The sequence below is a fragment of the Lutra lutra genome, chromosome 3, assembly GCF_902655055.1.
Source record: "Lutra lutra chromosome 3, mLutLut1.2, whole genome shotgun sequence".
Lineage (NCBI taxonomy): Eukaryota > Metazoa > Chordata > Mammalia > Carnivora > Mustelidae > Lutra > Lutra lutra.
Window position 1 is genome coordinate 66592791 of NC_062280.1, and position 18691 is coordinate 66611481.

General features: G+C 38.4%; 1 protein-coding gene and 1 pseudogene across 1 annotated transcript in view; one reads left to right on the forward strand and one right to left on the reverse strand.

Annotated features, from left to right (window-relative positions):
- The window catches only part of LRP2 (LDL receptor related protein 2), a 173500-nt gene that overhangs the window by 64786 nt on the left and 90023 nt on the right, over positions 1-18691 (reverse strand). The window contains exons 35-44 of the mRNA XM_047722149.1: positions 17258-17471; positions 15937-16170; positions 13723-13911; positions 10129-11049; positions 9831-9996; positions 9346-9504; positions 7712-8001; positions 6767-6970; positions 5620-5862; positions 1144-1269 (exon numbers count right to left, since the gene is read on the reverse strand). Of these exons, the coding sequence (XP_047578105.1) occupies positions 1144-1269; positions 5620-5862; positions 6767-6970; positions 7712-8001; positions 9346-9504; positions 9831-9996; positions 10129-11049; positions 13723-13911; positions 15937-16170; positions 17258-17471 (2746 nt within the window). The remainder of the gene's footprint in view (positions 1-1143; positions 1270-5619; positions 5863-6766; positions 6971-7711; positions 8002-9345; positions 9505-9830; positions 9997-10128; positions 11050-13722; positions 13912-15936; positions 16171-17257; positions 17472-18691) is intronic.
- On the forward strand, positions 1784-2594 carry LOC125094924 (60S ribosomal protein L7a-like; annotated as a pseudogene).

Genomic DNA, 18691 nt, shown 5'->3' on the forward strand with positions numbered 1-18691 from the left:
GGCCGACAGTACTGTTTCAGTTTCCTAGAATTTCTCTTTCTAGATTCTAGAGACCCAACAATAAATCGTATTTGTTAGAAATATCTAAGAAATATCTCTTTGATACATGAAACCACAAGTTATGGATAAGAAGATTTGGCTCTATGTTGTCTGCAGTAACCTAAAATTAGACTAATTCTATGGAAATAATATGAAAAGCAAAAACAACATATAACCATATCTGAGCTCAGCACACATGGTTCTAAAAAGACAGTTGTGCTCTTATTCATTCTTATGGGATCTTTATTTGAGTAAAAATGACTCTACCTATGTTTGAACATTGATGAATTCACGTAACCTTTGGTAACCCTGGTCAGATGTATTTTCTAAATTATTATGTGGGTAGTATAAACTAGAGTCAAGTCTTCTAATTCTTCTGGTCTGCAAGGTCCCTTCCTTTGGCCCAAGATATTGGATGATTTGCCAGGGGTAAAACTGATCAGGAAGCAGAGGCCTCAGAAAGGTCAGCACTGTCTCTAATCTGTATGTCCCATTCTGATGGCTACATCCTGAATTCTGCTTCTTCCTGTGGCTGTTATTACAACTGATGCCTGTTCTTGGCCTATACCTTCCTCTGGTGATAATTACTAAATTCTTTAATTATGTACCTATTACACTAATAGACTCAAAGTTACTGAGCTTAAGAAAGGCCTCCTGATTTGATCTATAAATACAGGAAAATGCTTGACTAAACCAAACTACTAAATATGAAATAAAGTTTTCTGAAATTTAAGCATATTAAAAAGATACAAAAATTCTTGCAGTTACTAAATAGTAACTATAATCAAATTAAGAGCAAATGTAAGGGCTTGACAAGCACATTCTGCCTGGAGTTCCTGAAGACAAAAGGCCCTTGACTCTGGGAGAAACGGCTCTGCAATTATAAAAAGTCAGGGACCACAGCAAGTCTCTGAAGAAATATTTGGAGTAAGGGATCCATCCAGAGAACAGAAATAGGGGCTGCTTATGCTCTTCTAATCACATCCTAAAGTAACTGCCTACTGCATCTACAGATTCAGTCAACTTGAGCTGACAAGTAGCCCAAAGACCTTAGCTCCAGATACGCATCCCTGAACCACAGAAGGAACAGCCCAGCTCTCTTACCACAGAAAACAGGGCTTTCATCACTCATGTCTCCACAGTCATTGTCTTCATCACACAAGTAAAAATGAGGAATGCAAATGTTTGTCGTCTGACATTTTACATAGCCGGGCTGGCAGGTACGATCAGCTTCAAAAAGATAAGCGAGAAACATTTGGAAAGATCCACCACATACACAGAACATTAAAAATGTCCACACTAACAGGGCTACTAGACTCAAAACACCAGAAGGGAAGCATGTTTAAAGCTCTCACAAAGGCATCATCCACGACATTCATTTCCTACCATCGCTTCTAAAGTAAAAAGCGGTATTTCCAGCTGATTGGGGGGAGGGGGAGTATGCTTACTTTGTAGTTTAAGTCATCCATTTTAATTATTTAATAGCACCAACAAGAGTCTCAACACTTAGTTAAATAAACTATTGTGTATCCACACAATGGAGTAATACATAACTATAAAAAGGAATGAAGATCTCTAAACACTGGTAAGGAATGATGGCATGATCTCCAGCATATGTTGTTAACAGAAAGAAAGGAAGAGTCAAAAAACCACAGACTATCTTTTGTGTGAGAAAAACAGTATGTTTGTGTGTGTAAGGAGAGAGAGTTGCTTATGTTAAAAAACAATAATGAGTCTCCAGGCTTCCAAGATGTTGAAAGGAAAGAAGGCTATGGGGAAGAAGGTGGTCCCAGCCCCTTCTATTCTAAAGAAGCAGGAAGCCAAGAAGGTGGTCAGTCTCCTGTCTGAGAAAAGGCCCAAGATTTCTTGCATCGGACAGGACATGTAGCCCCAAAGGGACCTCACTAACTTTGTCAAATGGCCTGGCTACACCTGGCCACAGTGGCAAAGGGCTATTCTCAGTGAACATCTAGAAGCACCTCCCACAATTAATCACCTCATGAGGGCTTTGGACAGACAGAGAGTTTCTCTACCACTTAAGTTGGCCCATAAATACAGACCAGGGACAAAGCAAGAGAAGCAGCAGAGACCATTGGCCCAGGTTGGGAGACAGCTGCTGGCAAAGGGAATGTCCCCACTCAGCAGCTGCCTGTCCTTTGAGTTGGGGTTAATACTGTCACCACCCTTGGTATAAAACAAGAAGGCTCAGCTGGTAGTGACTGCACGTGCTGTGGATCCCACTGAGCTGGCTGTCTTCTTGCCTGCCCTGTATTGTAGGATGGGAGCTCCCTTCTGTATTATCAAGGGGAAGGCCAGGCTGGGCGTCTGGTGCATAGAAGACCTGAACCACTGTCACTTTCACGCCGGTTAACGCAGAAGACGAAGGAGCTCTGGCTAAGCTAGTGGAAGCCATCAGGACCATTGACAATGACAGGTATGATGACTTCCATGGTCAATGGGGAAGCAATGACCTGGGTCCAAACTCCATTGCAAAGCTGGAAAAGGCAAAGGTTAAAGGACTCAATGCTGTTGAAGTTTCTGTACATAAAAAGTAATAAAAAAGCTCTCTTTCAGCTAGTGTCAAAAAAAATAATGAAAAAAATTTGTCACACCTATGGATAGATTGAGAATAGATCAGAGTGAGTGGAATGGAGAAAATGGAAAAAAAAAAAAGGAGGGAAGACTGCTGTGAATATACCTCATCATATAATTTTGACCACAGAACCACGTGTATTATTTTGTATAAATGAAAACAATGAAATAAAAATGGGAAAAGGAAAGCAATTCCTAAAATTTGGAAATAGTAACAGAAGCAAGTACTACATCAACTTAATAGCACAACAATTCAAAAAAAAAAAAAAAAAGATGGAGGCATAATACTCCATAGTGTATATGGACCACATCTTCCTTATCCATTCGTCCGTTGAAGGGCATCTTGGTTCTTTCCACAGTTTGTCGACCGTGGCCATTGCTGCTATAAACATTGGGGTAGCAACATGGACAGGACTGGAAGAGATTATGCTGAGTGAAATAAGTCAAGCAGAGAGAGTCAATTATCATATGGTTTCACTTATTTGTGGAGCATAACAAATAGCATGGAGGACAAGGGGAGTTAGAGAGGAGAAGGGAGTTGGGGGAAATTGGAAGGGGAGGTGAACCATGAGAGACTATGGACTCTGAAAAACAATCTGAGGAGTTTGAAGGGGAGGTGGGTGGGAGGTTGGGGGAACCAGGTGGTGGGTATCAGAGAGGGCACAGATTACATGGAGCACTGGGTGTGGTGAAAAAACAATGAAAACTGTTATGCTGAAAAGAAAGAAAGAAAGAAAGAAAGAAAGAAAGAAAGAAAGAAAGAAAGAAAGAAAAGAAGAGAAAGAAAGAAAGAAAAAGAATTCAAGTGACTTTAAAACCAGTACTACATAGCAGGACATAATCTAAGAACAAGAGGGACTTAGATTATGTTCTTAAATTATCACTAGTAGATTTATTGGTAGTAGTATTACTTGTGTGGTTATTTTGAAACTATAAGCATTTTGAAATTATGGTAGAATAAAGCAAATAAGCATTTGTGTTAATGTCATCAGAAACCAATATTTTAAGCATGTAAGAGACAGGATTATAAAATCTTAAAAAGTTGTAATCTTAAATTAAAATGGGAAAGACCAATATAAACTTTTTTCCTTAAAAATTGTATTTCCTAGCTCTGTACACTGAAAAGCGCTGGAAGCAATGAGAGCCAAATAGAAATGGTCAACCAGACACTGTGGTAATCTCTAAGTCTGCAAAAGGAACAAGTTCCCCTTTCCAAAAGGTCTGAGATAGGAAATGGACCAAATGGGCCATAACAGAGAAGCCAACTTAGCAGAGCTTCCACTGGCCTAAGAGAGGGAAGCTGACCACCAGAAACATTAAATGACTTTACTGCACTAAAATTCATCAAATATGTAGAAATCCATCAGTCTAATACTAAAAGCAAAACAAGACAAAAAATTAGTGCTCACTGGTCACCAATTCATTACTCTGAAAACTGACAAAGGAAAGGAATCAAGCCATTTTTCCTACAGAATTGTACTTCAAGGTAACAAAATAGCTGATCAGGAAAATTTCTTCTTTATGGAACGTTACCTAATACATGTAGAAGAAATAACAGAATTTTTAAATACCTATTTTGTAACCCTTAAAGAAATAATGGATTTATAGAACAACCATCCATGTATGCTAAAACCACTGGGGAGCAAGTTGATGGGATGTTCTTAAGGGAAGATTCAGGCTGACTTCTAAATCCACTAATTAACTTTATCATTAAAGTGCACAATCAAGTATTACGTGCTTCATGATGTGATGCAACAGGAAATACACAGCTCCACCTATGGAGAATTTTGCCCAAATAATTGAACCTAATGTAATCAGACCTCTAGGTACAAATTCCAGTTAATGGGAAATAAGAGGGACAAAATAAATGGTTCAATTAAGCAATTAGTCAAATCCAGAGTGTGGGAAATTCCACAGGACAAATCAATGGCATTGGAAAAGGGGGGGGGGCACTGCTGAGGCATTAAAGAGATTAGAGAGTTAGAATCATCAAAACCAATGTGTAGACCTTGCCTGAATGCTAATCTGAACAAAACAACTGCATAAAGATATTTGGGGAATAATTGTAAAATTTTAATACGGACGGAGTAGTCAAGTAAGTACTGTCAGTCTTGCCAGACATCATTACCGCATGATAGTCAGTTGTCAAAATGTCTTCATAAATGACATGCATGTCTGAGAGCTGCTTTATAGTATTCAGGGGAAGGGAGTCAGGGGAAATGGATGAAACAGACTGACCATTTATTGATAAATATTGGAGTTGGATAATGGGCATATTTTATTATTCTTTGTACTTTGGTGTATGTTTGAAATTTTCCATAAGAAGGAGTTCTTTTAAAAGGCATAGCCGAAGAAATATTGTATGTAACTCTACCTACAAAAGCAGCAGAGCAAGTAGATATATCCAAACTGAAATGTATTTGAATTTACACACTGCTCTTTTCTTTTGCCTATATGCTAAAGAGCAAATCCCTGAAATTTTGGAAAAACCAATAAAACAATTTACCAGAAAAATGAAAGAAAGAAATCATTTTTGCTTTGTGCAGAACAAAGATTAACCACAACACATTCAGACAATAGTTTTTGTCAGCAACTACTGGTAAAGTCTTAAAACAATCAAAAATTTTGTCAAGTGAATTTTTAATCTGGTAGATACATAAACCAAGGATAAAATAGTTGAGATTAAAATATTCAATGGTCATGTGGGTCCATAAATTTAGGTGAATAATTAAATATATTAGATTTGTTTTTACAAAACCATTTAGCAGAATATAATTAAATGAAATTTATGTTCTAGATGAATACTTAGGGTTCTTTTTTTTTTTTGCAGAAAGCCTTTGTTTCTACATAAAAATTATCTCCCATGAGGTGAAGAGACTCCAAAAAAACAAAACACACACACACACACACACACACACAAACCAAAACAAATAAGCAAGCAAAGAGATTTCAGACCCCCAAAGCAGAATAAGTCCTTGATGAACTTACAGCAATTTTTCTCATCTGAGGTATCATTATCATGACAGTTGTTGATGCCATTGCAGACAAACTGAAGAGGAATGCACCTTTTATTACCGCAGGTAAACTCCACAGTGGCATTACAGTCCCTGAACAGGCACCCTGCCTCATCACTGTTGTCACCACAGTCATTGTAGTGGTCACAGCGATAATGATACTGGACGCATCGCCCATTGGCACAGGTGAACGCTGTCGGGTGGCAGGTGTGAAATGCTACGAGGAGGAAAAAACATTGAAGAGAATTCCCGATCAGAGAGCATCATCCTAGTTTCTTAAAAAGTACAGTCAAATAAAATGGATTGAGTTTACCTTCTAAAGCAAAAATGGCTGCAAAACGGACTGCGTGCAAAGTGAAATAAACTTTAAATTAGATCAAACAAAATACATTGTGTACTTTTCTAAGGCAAATTAGGTATTTTAAGTAAATATCTGAGTTGCTTCCCTTCCTCTACCATCTCAATTTAAAATTTTACCCCAAATCCCAGAAAAGCATGCAAATACAATGTCTTTGGGGAAAATCAAACTCTTAGCCCCTATAGTCTATTGGAAAAATATAGCTAATTTCTAGTGTTTGACTCACCCCATCCAGATGGAAGCTGAATACTGAATGATTTCAGTAAATTACTACTTATCCTTCTGCTATGAAAATTAATAAAATGATAACAATCATCGAATAGAGCTCCCAGTTCCATGCTAAGTCATGCTTGACATGCACCAAGCCCCATGCTGTGTTTTTTATATATTGCTTCTCTCACTCCTCACAAAATTCCTAGGAACAGCTCCATCTAACAGATGAGGTGTTGGAGGCTCAGAGAGGTTAGGCCACTTTCCTGTGGCTGCACAGATTATAAAGGGAAGAGCTAGGATTTTAATCCAGCCCCTTTGCTCTTAACCACTACAGAGGTGCTTTCTAATAAAGCATCAACACTAATCCCTGGCATGTATATCAGCTTATATGGGATTTAACAGTCTGTGTTCTCAGACTAAATATTTTCAGTTCTAACAGGACATACAGGCACAAAATTCACAGCTATTCACACACAGCAGGACTCTGTACCAAACACTTGGCATAAAGACAAGTTTACAGCCTAACAAAAGCTCCAGGAGTTCAACTCACCACAGACACTTTCCAACTCATCACTGCCATCACCGCAGTCATTATTGTTGTCGCATTTCCATTGTTCCGAGATGCAGTGTCCATTGAGGCAGGTGAACTTGGAATTGTCACACCGTGTACCATTGTCCACGATGCAATGCTTTTTGTTGTTGGCCAGATACCAGTGGCCCTCATGTGGACACTGGCACTCAGCACCATTTGGACCTGGAAAAAAAAAAAAGTTGGCCCAAAAAGCAAAATATCTGTGTAGCACCCATTCATATTCTCTCTTCCAGAATAGCAGTGGCAATATTTCTATAGTAAAGGCACTGTAAGGAAAGCCATAGAAACTCTTCCCATCAGCCTCTCAACTACATTCTGCATCATTTGTCCATGAAGAACCACCACCAATTCCAATAAATGTGGCTAATTCACCCTAATCATTAACAACTAGCTCTTGCCTACACTGAAACAATAGAAATGATCCTCCCTTCTTAGCAACATCTGTAAGACAACAGCATCAAAAGATACATCTTTCTGCAAATCTGTTGCTATCTATAAACCATACTATGGAATACATAGAATCACACTTTCAAATATCATCAGAAATGCTTCAGACTATAAACAGTACCTCCCAAGTAGAAGAACTAGATCCCTTCCTAAGGGAGGTAAGCTCTTTGATGGAATTTCTATCCAAGTCATTAAGTTTGGCATCCAAAGACCCCATCTTTCTTTCTACTCCCATCAAGCCTGATGGGAGTGCTCCACATTAAATGGGAAAAAAAAATCTGTCAAAGTCTTCCTCTAAACCTACAAGTCTCCAAATCTGTTTTATGAATTATCCTGAAATCAAGGAGAACTTGGATTTTTTTCTACCCCTCTTAGAGTGGAATATCCCTCAGCCTTCCCTACCAATCATTAACATTATTACCCTACATGATTCAGTCTTCATTGGCAATGTCTTACCTGGTGCACAAATATGGCTGCAGCCTCCATTAAACTCGCTGCAAGGATTGCTACACTGTTGCTGAGGATTCTTCACTACAACACGAATACCGTTAGGCTGGGAGGGAAAACTCATGGTCATTGCCATCTGACCTGACCCATCGTATTTGTTAGCTCGGTAAATTTTTTTCATGTTCCAGTCAGTCCAATAAATATACTGGCCATAGAGAGTCAAGCTAAAAGGATGAAAGACTGTATAGACAATGACCTCACGCTGCGTGCCCATTAGAGTGCTGCGTTCAATCTTCTGCCTAAAATGAAGTAAAAAAGAAAATGCTGGAATTCAGAAACAATAAGCACCTCAAATGGGAGCCCAATGCCTGGGCCTAACCACTTCTTTTCACAAGCCCCCAACTTTCTTTTCAACAGCTGCATACGGCAGGAAGAAAAATTTCATCTAATGATGGGAGGTCTTCATTTGCTTATGAAACATGGCCTACGTAAATCACTGATTTCCAAGTATTAATATAACCTGTAAGTTATCCTAGAAAGGGAACCAGGCCAAAATTAGAAATAGGAGATTATGAAATAATACACACAATGCATGGAACTCAGTGTTTAGCACACAGTAGTCTCAATAAAATGTGAATTACTTTTTCCTCCCATTCCCTTAATGACCTTCTCGATTTGTCATTTACCCAGTACTTGGAGATATTTACCTATAATGATCCAAATTTAGACACTAAATATCATTGCTTGCTTCCAAATTAGAGGATAAAAGATGAGATCATTAGGTGCTTAGTGTCGCAAGCAGAAATCAAAATCTTAAGAAAATAAGCAAAGTTAAGTTGAGATTCCTGACATGTAGACACCAGCAATAATAAATGAAATCATCTCATCTTTTCAACTATTCCGTTAAGATGATTGGAATGTGAGTAATCTGAGGACTACTTGAAGAAGTTACATGAGAAATTAGAGTCAACAGAAGTTTGTAAGGAAAATACTACTAAATTGGCTAAGAAAAATCTGTTTGAGAAGATGACCAATAGACAAAGACTAAAGGAAAATGTTTTTTTTTTTTAATATTTTATTTATTTATTTGACAGAGAGAAATCACAAGTAGGCAGAGAGGCAGGCAGAGAGAGAGGAAGAAGCAGGCTCCCTGCCAAGCAGAGAACCCAATGCGGGACTTGACCCCAGAACCCTGAGATCATGACCTGAGCTGAAGGCAGAGGGTTAACCCACTTAGCCACCCAGGCACCCTAAAGGAAAATGTTTTTAACTGAAGGCTAAATAAATCCCAGAGAAAACTTAGTACCAATGTGCATTTAAAAGTTGTCCACATTTTCTGATAGTTTAGATGGGGCCTGGAGATTATAAATTGAGTGATTACATTTGTAATTATAACTGAAATTAACTCATCTAGTAATGTATCCTTAGATGCCTTCTAGTTCTTAATTATTCAATCTCATGATAGATCAATTTTGACAGGTACATATACCAAGCTAGAATACAGTTCATAAAACTATGATTCTACATTTTGGCCGTTTCTATTTGGCATATTATAATTTTATCATGTTATGCAAATCCTCCCTCTGAAAGTGAAAGCAAGAAATCTTTTTATCAGCACCCACAAAAAGAATGAAAAAACTTACAGACTGGCATCTGCCCAGTAGAGAAGGTCATTCTCATGGTCCAGAGTGAGCCCATTGGGCCAGACCAGGCTGCTGTTCACAATAGGTACCCGGAAATTTCCTCCCAGTGTAGCTCTCTCAATTTTGGCATTAGTACCCCAGTCAGTCCAGTACATATACCTAGTCATCCAAAAGGAGTTGTAATTAATTCACAAGGATCATAATACCTTTTAGTTAAGAATGGCAGCCTTCTTTAAATGCAAAATCTCACATTAATATGGCAAATGAAACCCACTCCATTCTCATCTACACAACTTGCCCAAAAGCCAACCTTTCTAGCAACAACAGGAGTTACTTCCCATTCAAAACTGCTTGTATTTTTTCACTTTTGAACATTTAGCTACAGAGTTTCAAGCCCATAAAATATTGGTTATGGACATAATTTCAGGCCCCAACCCTTCCAGAAATAAACATACAGAAATATGATAAATAAGACCATGGCATACCCTCGGCAAGGATCTAATACAATTGCTCTTGGCTTTGAAACATGGGCAATCACAGTGCGCTGAGAACCATCCTCAGCCATGGAGTAAATTGTCTGGTTGATGTAGTCACTGTAATAAATTCTTCTATTGATCCAGTCAAAGGCAATGCCATCAGGATTCCCTCTACCTGGATATATACCAACAAACACACACAAAGGCATTAGAGTCTCAAAAGGCATTTTAGAACCTCTGGGTCAAACACATGTGTTGATTACGCTGCATCAACTTCCAAGAGAAGCTGCTCCTGGAGTGCCCTTACCTGAAATAATGGTCGTAGGAGACCTGGTCCCTGAATTTAGATTGACATACGAAATCTGACCATTTCCAGATGGAAAAGATTGTGTGAAGTAGATTCTGTTAGTTATGCTATCATAGACCAGGTCTACAGCAATTCTATTCACACGTATTGCTTCGAAAGGTGGGCTATGAGACTCAGGGTCCAAGTGTAAGCTTCTCAAGGTGTTCTCCAAGGCAAAGATGAGAAAATCTTCTGTTGGAAGGGCACAGCTCTTGCCATCACCTTCTAGGGTTCCAAAGGCACAGCCACATTTTGGGGTGTTCAATCCAGGCAAAGCAAAGCAGAAATGGGTGCATCCACCATTATTTTCCAAGCAAGGGTTGTTGTTGACCTCAGCTGGTGACCGGGGCTGAACACTCTGGTCGAAGATGGTCACATCTCTTAGCCAGCTGAGATTGTCCCTTATCACTGTTGGTGGCTCACTGCTGTCTGGTTCCTTGCTGGCTTGGAAGATTTTTTTTAAATTCCTGTCTACCCATATGATAGAATTTCCAAAAACAGTGATGGCATAAGGAGTAGGGTAACGACTGCCATAACGAATCACTTCAGATTCCTGTGCCTCAATACCAATCCTTGCAATTATATCTAAAGAATCATCAACCCAATAAACGTAACCATTGCTATGGTCTACTGCCAAGCCCCGTGGGGTGACAATGCCTTCTGATACAAGCACAGTTCGATTAGTACAATCAAGGAAAGAACGTTCAATCTTTGGGCTCTGCCCATAGTCAGCCCAGAAGAGGTATCTATTCTTGGGGTCTACAACAATATCCCTGGGCCTATCTGCAGTGGCTTTAAGGAGAATACGGCGGTAAGTGGTGTTGATCCGCAGAACTTCTATCAGTGTTTCAGACACAAAAGCATTGGTGAAATAAAGATTTCCTGCAGGAAAATGAAAGAACATGCTGATAAATGCAAAACCAAGAAGGAAAAAGAGGGAAACTTTTCAAATTCAGAACAAAATATAAAAAGCTGAGGTTTGGGTCAATAAATGCTGTCTTTTACAAGATAGTAACAGTCCCAGTTTAGAGTTAGAAAAATAAATATTTACTCTTAGGAACTAAAGAAATTGTTTTGGGGCGCCTGGGTGGCTCAGGTCAAGGTCTCAGGGATGGGAGACCCAGCCCTGTGAAGAGCCTGCATGAAGCCCCATGTGGGGTTCCACGCTCAGTGGAGAGCCTGCTTGAGAGTCTCTCCCTTTCCCTTTGCCTCTCCCCAACCCTCACACACTCTCTTTCTCTCAAATAAATGAATAAATCCTTTTGAAAAAAATTGTTTCTTCAGATTTAAAGAGGAAGTGCCCGCCTTCAGCTTCTAAACCAGATCAGAATTCATAGCAAACGTCATAACCCACTTGCTACTGAAAAATCATTTTCCAGAATGTTCTTCCTCTTCCACCTGAATGTTTAACACCTAAATCTCCAAACACTCTAACACACATTATCATGGCATAACTTCTACTCCCAACATGACAAAATGAGCAAAGAGGGAGAGCCAACAGCTTCTCAGCTTATTTCGATGTCTTCAAGCGCTCCTTTATGCTTAGTATTAAGAGTCTAGTCTGACTAGCATAGCTGTTTTCATCACATGGATGAAACTCTAAAGCGACCAAAAGAAAAACCCATTTGTCTTTGGACATTTCAGAACAATGTGAATGCTAGAATAAAAACACAATGGTGTGAAGATGGTAAAATGAATAGAGAGTGATTGATCCCATACTGATTCCACCAAGTCAAAAACCTGTTGAATGGTCAACTCTGTTACCAAGAGACATCTATTTTGGTTCCTAGGTCCAAGTAAAAATAGCTCTGAAGAAATCAAGCCAATATGCAATATGTTACTGATCTACCCTTTATATATTCAAATCCTTTCATCTAGGTTTGGCAAACTTTTTCCATAAAGAGTCAGATAGTAAATATTTTAGGCTTTGTAGAGCATATTGTTTCTTTCCCAAGGACTCAGATCTGCCACTGTAAACATGAAAAGCAGGTCATGGACAAATGGGCACAGCTGTGTTCCTATAAAACCTTACAAAAACAGGCATGGTCCAAATTTCTAGTTATTAAAAAAAATAAGTACTGAGGACGTACAACATAATGACTATAGTTAACACTGGTGTATGGTATATATGAAAGTAGTTAAAAGAATCAATCCTAAGAGTTCTCATTAAAAAGGAGAAAAAAATTTTTTCTTTTCCTCTTTCCTTTTTATTGTATCTATATGAGATTTTTAGCTGTCCCTATCCTGATAACCGTTTCACAATATGTAAATCAAATTATGATGCCATATGACTTAAACTTACACACTGATGTGTGTCAATTATTTCTCAATAAAACTGTGAGCTGCATTTGGTCCATAGACCATAGACTGCTGACCCCTGCTTTAGCTATACTCTCAGAAGTAATACAGTAATTTGTAATCAGAAATGGGATTTAGGAATCCAATTAAAGACTTCTCTATGATATTTAATATTTACAATAAACTCTTATGATAGCACCTAGATTTTCATAATATATTTTAGTATTTCTAAGTGATGCCTACTTATCAAACTGATTAACACACAATGATACCTATTTTTATAGACTAGGATCATATTATGAAAATTATAATACATTTAATACATCTGTTTCTCAGTTCATCATTAAATAAAAACAAATGGTAATTTAAAATTAAGTACATGACCCCTAAAACTAGTATTATACTGTATGTTAACTTACTGGAATTTAAATTAAAAATTTTTAAAGAATTTTGCTATGCAAGAGTGGGAACATGTCAAGTCTTACATGAGGGTAATGACCAACCAATTCAATGTCTTAGTACATCAAAGGAGAGACAGGGGTTATGAACAGGCAGGGTTCATGGGGAGCTACAACAATGGTTAATGAGGGAATAAGTCAGGGGTGACGGGTTCTGTTACCACCTCGAGACCACATTTGTATTCCTAGAGTTGCTTACAATATTACTAAGTGTATGCTGTGTATGTCATTATTAAAAAAAATTAAAAATAAAAGTAATATAATTTAGTACATGAATCAATACGACTAAGTTAATGTAATACTGGGTCAAGCATTTCAATATAATTACAATAAAGAAGTGCCTAATGATCAAAGGATTTTTATACATTAACAAGATAAGCAATTAAGAATTTGTCAACTAAAATTGCTCAGCTTTAAAATAAATCATTGTCATTTCATGGTTCACTTATTTTAATATCCCTTATTCTTTGAAAATTTAGACATTTCTAATTTAGAAATTAGGTGCTAATTTAAGTGTGAAAAAAATCAACGTAATTTTTCAAGCCATTCTGCCTATAGTTTTGATTATGTTAATAATGGAAGAAAATGAATTGTTATGACTCTGTCCACTGAAACACCTTGTCATTAACTTACCAGGCATACAGCTTAGTCTAAAAGCATAATTCAATTTACCTTAAATAATACCAACAGTTATCTAGAAAAATAGACTTACAGCACATACAGCATTAAACTTTCAAGCATAAAATAACATGTAAACACCAAAATATTTCTCAATGAAATCCCTATACAGCTTACCTACCTGCTACCCAATCCACTGCAATGCCCCGAACTCCGTTTTCTCCTATCCCTTGTGTAACGATGTTTGTAAAATCAGACCCATCGGGTTTGATTCTATAGATTGCATTTTGAGTTATCATAGAGCTGCTAAAATCACACCAGTAAATAAAACCAGAAGACACATCAACATCCACATGCAGTGCATTTCGTCCTGAAACATTGAAGACAAGTTCATTAAACAATGCTCTAACTGGAACTAGAACTTTGACATTCCTGCCTTTCCTCTCCAACTGTGATTCCCAACCCCCTGCTCTGACCATGTCTCTGGGACAAAATGAAACTGTTTCTCAGTCGCAGTGAGTACACCCAGCACCCAGATCTTGGTTTCTAAAAGCCATTTCCCACAATAATGAGAACTGGCTCCCAAGAAAAATAGCGGATTCTAAGTTTGGGAAGGGAAGGTACAAGGTGAGCCTCGAAGCTCTTAGACCCAGAGGCAAGGAAGCACATAAACACTCACGGAATCATGTCCAAAGAATACAAGCAATAATTGGTTCCAATGGAAAATCTACTTGGCCAAAATGAAGCCAATAGAGTATCAAGAGTAATTGTGGTAAATTTTATAACACACTGAATTTTAAAAATGAATAAAAACTTGAATCTATGAGGACACTGTGCCCCTGAAACCAGTAACATTAAATGTACGTATATGCATGTGCATGTATGCAAAAATTGAGCGTTCCAATGTGTTGAAATACTAACAATTTTTCTATCTACGTGTACAACGTAAGGATGTTCACTGTCCCTTTCGTTCAACTTTTCTGATTTGAAATTTTTCAAAATGAAAAGTTGGGAGAAAAAATAATTGATTTTATGATCTTTACAAGATGGTAATTTAGAGCCATAACATTTCAGATGTGGGGAAAACAAAGAGGAGTCATGCGTACTCATGCCTATCACCATCAGCCAAGAGCATACATGGTACCAGACATTCTCTGACTCTTTCCACCATGTGTATGGTCATCTCTTCTGACCATCTCTTCCTCCCCTCCATTCCCTTCACCCTTTTTCTTCCTTTTCTATCTTTTATTTCTATCATTATCCATGACATACCCCTTGTGATGCTAGTAAACACTTGGTTCCTCCTATGGTAACAGGGATCATTTTCTATGTTCACAGTATACAAACACAAAATACTGCAAAAATACAGTTACTAAGGAGATTCTAATACTGCCAACTCATTTATTTCAACTCATCAAATACATCTTAATAAACCAGATTATGGACTACTGTATTACTATTCTAAATAAGAGTCTAACCTTGATACCAAATCTCCATTAACTGTTCTTCTAAACACCAACTCTGCATACTTCTTGCAGTCTCATGCTACATTCTATCTTGCTCTAGGCCTGTCACTCTCAGTATGATCCAGGGACCAGCGACATCATCATGCCCTGGGAACTTGCTAGGAATGCAAACTGAGGGTTGAAGAAGGGAGGGGAGTGGGAGTTACTGGGTGACAGGCATTAAGAGGGCACATGATCTGATGAGCACTGGGTGTTATATGCAACCAATGAATCAATGAACACTACATCAAAAACTAATGGTGGGTTGAAGTGCCTGGGTGGCGGAGTGGGTTGAGCCTCTGCCTTTGGCTCAGGTCAAATAAATCTGTCAAATAAATAAAATCTTAAAAAAAACTAATGATGGCTAATTGAACTTAATTTTAAAAATTTTAAAAATTTTTAGAAATTAAATTTTTTTTAAAGATTTTATTTATTTATTTGACAGAGAGATCACAAGTAGGCAGAGAGGCAGGCAGAGAGAGAGAGGAGAGGAAGCAGGCTCCCTGCCAAGCAGAGAGCCTGATGCGGGGCTCAATCTCAGGACCCTGGGATCATGACCTGAGCTGAAGGCAGAGGATTTAACCCACTGAGCCACCCAGGCGCCCCAGAAATTAAAATGTTTTTTTAAAAAAAGGAATGTGGATTCTCTAGCCTTACTCCAGACGACTAAACGGGGAAATCTGGAGATGGGGCCAAGATCTGAGTTTTAACAAGCTCTCCAATTCTGATGTACGCTAACATTTGAGAACAATTCAAGGCAGAGCCAGTTTATCTCAAGAGAAACACAAGCTTCATTACATGCTAAATCCAAACATGGAGAATGGCTTTATGGCACCAAGAATTTCACATGGCAGCAGAGTGAAATCTTACTTCTACTGGAGTTGGCATACCTTGGCCGGCCACTGGCACCATGGCTTCGGAGTGATCTGAAAATTCCAAGCTAAAGCCTGTGATTACAGACAGCATTGAAACAACAAGAAAAGAGCTATATGGAGAACAGGTCCGATTATCAGGATTGAGTTTCAGTCCACTGGCACAGGCACATGTGAACAATCCTCCTGGTACAGGCAGGCAAATCTGCTGACAGGCATTCCCATTGTTGCTACAGCCATTGGAGGATGGATCTAAATGAAATCAAAATTAGTTTGTAACTTTTGACCTCACATACTTGACACTCTACCTCAAATATCTTGTATTGGGTCACCGAATAATTCTTACAAAAATCAGTAACAAAATACAGCACCTGGGTTAACAACCTAAAAACAGCATTGAAGAGACTACAGCTTAAACAATTAACACATAAAGGTACCACAACTATTATAGAGAATGGAACATCAATTTTTTTTCTTCCATAAATCATACAGAAATTAGAAGAATTGGGGAGATCAGTGTGCAAATTCTAATTTTTTTCACCCTTCTGACCTATGTACTGGCATTTAAAATTGTATCAGTTTTAATTATATGACCAACAATGTGATGGGCATTTGATTTAGAATATATTAATTAAGAACATTTAAAGGTTTGTTTCATATGCAATAAAAACAAATGCCAAGTGACAAACCTAAGTTACAGACAGCAAACTGTTTAGTCAACTTTGGTTAGAGACTAAAAGCTACACAATATGTCAAAACTTCAAAAAATAATTTCTGTATCATAATGCTAGTTTAAGGGGCGAATCAAAAGTTAGATTATCTACGAAAAAATGCTGAAAACAGCAAGTATTCCCTTTAAGATTAGAAATTCTAACCTATTAACACTTCCCCATCAGGTACCCAACCAATGTTTCCTGACCACCTTCAACGAGCCAGGAACTCATCTAGTTACTGGATACAGAGCAAGATACAAGACAGAAAAAAATGCCTGTCCTTATGGAGGTTACGTACTAACCAGAAACAATAGACAACAAACTGACAGATGTCAGGGACCGCTATGAAGCAAAGCAAAGTAAGGAATTTAAAATGATGGGGAAAGAATGGGACTAAGCTTACTCTGAAGTCAGCCTGGCCTTTCAGATGCCAGGTTAGTCTCTGACACTCAGCCAACCTTAGGACAGGGCTATCATTTCAAAAATATTTGGGGTAATTTCAATTCACATGCATGTATGTGTACATGGGTCTATGTGCAGGCATGAACTTACATATATAAGTGTGCAGATGTGTGAATGTACATTTTACATTCATGAATGTGTGTGTTTCAGTAACAAATACTTACCATGTCTGTGATAAACTCTAAGACCTCTCAAATTTGGAAAATTCTCTCTCAAGACTACTTTGTTGTCCCCAGTGGCCTTATCAACTCTTTCAATGACTTCATAGTGTTCATCCGTATAATAAAGGAAGGAATCATAGACAGCAATTCCCCAGGGGTGGGAAAGACGGTTCACCAGGATCATTCTATTTGTACCATCCACATTTCCTCTTTCGATCTAAAACATCAGAATTGTCATGATTGACTGATTGATGGTTAAATGAGAGAAAACATTTAAAACTAACATTCTCTCTCTCTCTTTTTTAACTTAATTTCAATTAGTCAACCTATAGTACATCATTAATTTCAGATACAGAGTTCAGTAATTTATCAGGGATATAGAACACCCAGGGCTTAGCACATCACAGGCCCTCCTTAATGCCCACCACCCAGTTACTCCAACCCCTCACCAACCTCCCCTCCAGCAAACTACATTCTCTTATTAAAAATACACGACATCTATATAGCACTCTATCCTTCACAGAGATTTTTCGTATCTGTTTTAGGATTTGATAGTCACAATGACATGGAGCAGTAGGCCAAGCAAATGTCATCATGCCCATTTCACTGACAATGAAGTTTCAGCTCAAGTAAGACAACTAACATTCTCAGACGACATGGTGAAGAAAAGGGGAACTAAACCTCGCTAGTCCCTGTCATATTCTGGACAAGGATACACATTTAGTGTCGAACTGTAGATCATTACCCAGGAGCTGACTGACCCTGCATTTAACATCTTCACCAACGATTTCTGCAATGGGACTAGGAAACATGTTTCATTCAATGACAAGACAGCAAGACTGAATGGGACAAGGTTGTATTCGAATGGTGTATTGAATGCTGCTGTTGTATTCGAACAGGTAACAAGTCTTAGTCAAAATGACTGTGATAAGCTGGAAAAGAACTCACAAAAATGAAGTTCCTAATGGGAAATGACAAGTCTGCTTCTAGAAGAAAAATAAACTGTAGACACAGCTGGTTTGATTTCATTCCAGAAACTTGTCTCAAAGGCCTCCTCTGTGCCAGGATCTGAGCTGAGTACTGGCGAGAGAGACAAATGAGGTTTGGCTCACTACCTCACTGGACAAGGAAACCCAGCAGTTACAAGAGCAGGTTATGCCCTAGAAACTGACAGAAGTTCCAGAAAGTCAGAGCAGAGGGAAGATAAGCTTGGAGGGGAGCTCTAAAGAAGCGATGAGGACCAGATTAGCTGTCCAAGCTCAGCTGAGGTATCTGGAGCTATTCCTCAAGCCGAGCAGTGATCAAACCTATTTGTTGCAGATTTATGAAGACAACATGCCTCCATCGTGAAAGCAAGGTTGATTAAGGACAGCGATCATCCGATCAAGGCTCAGAAGGGTGGAGGTGGCAGAGAAAGGCTGCACCTGAGAAAAGAGG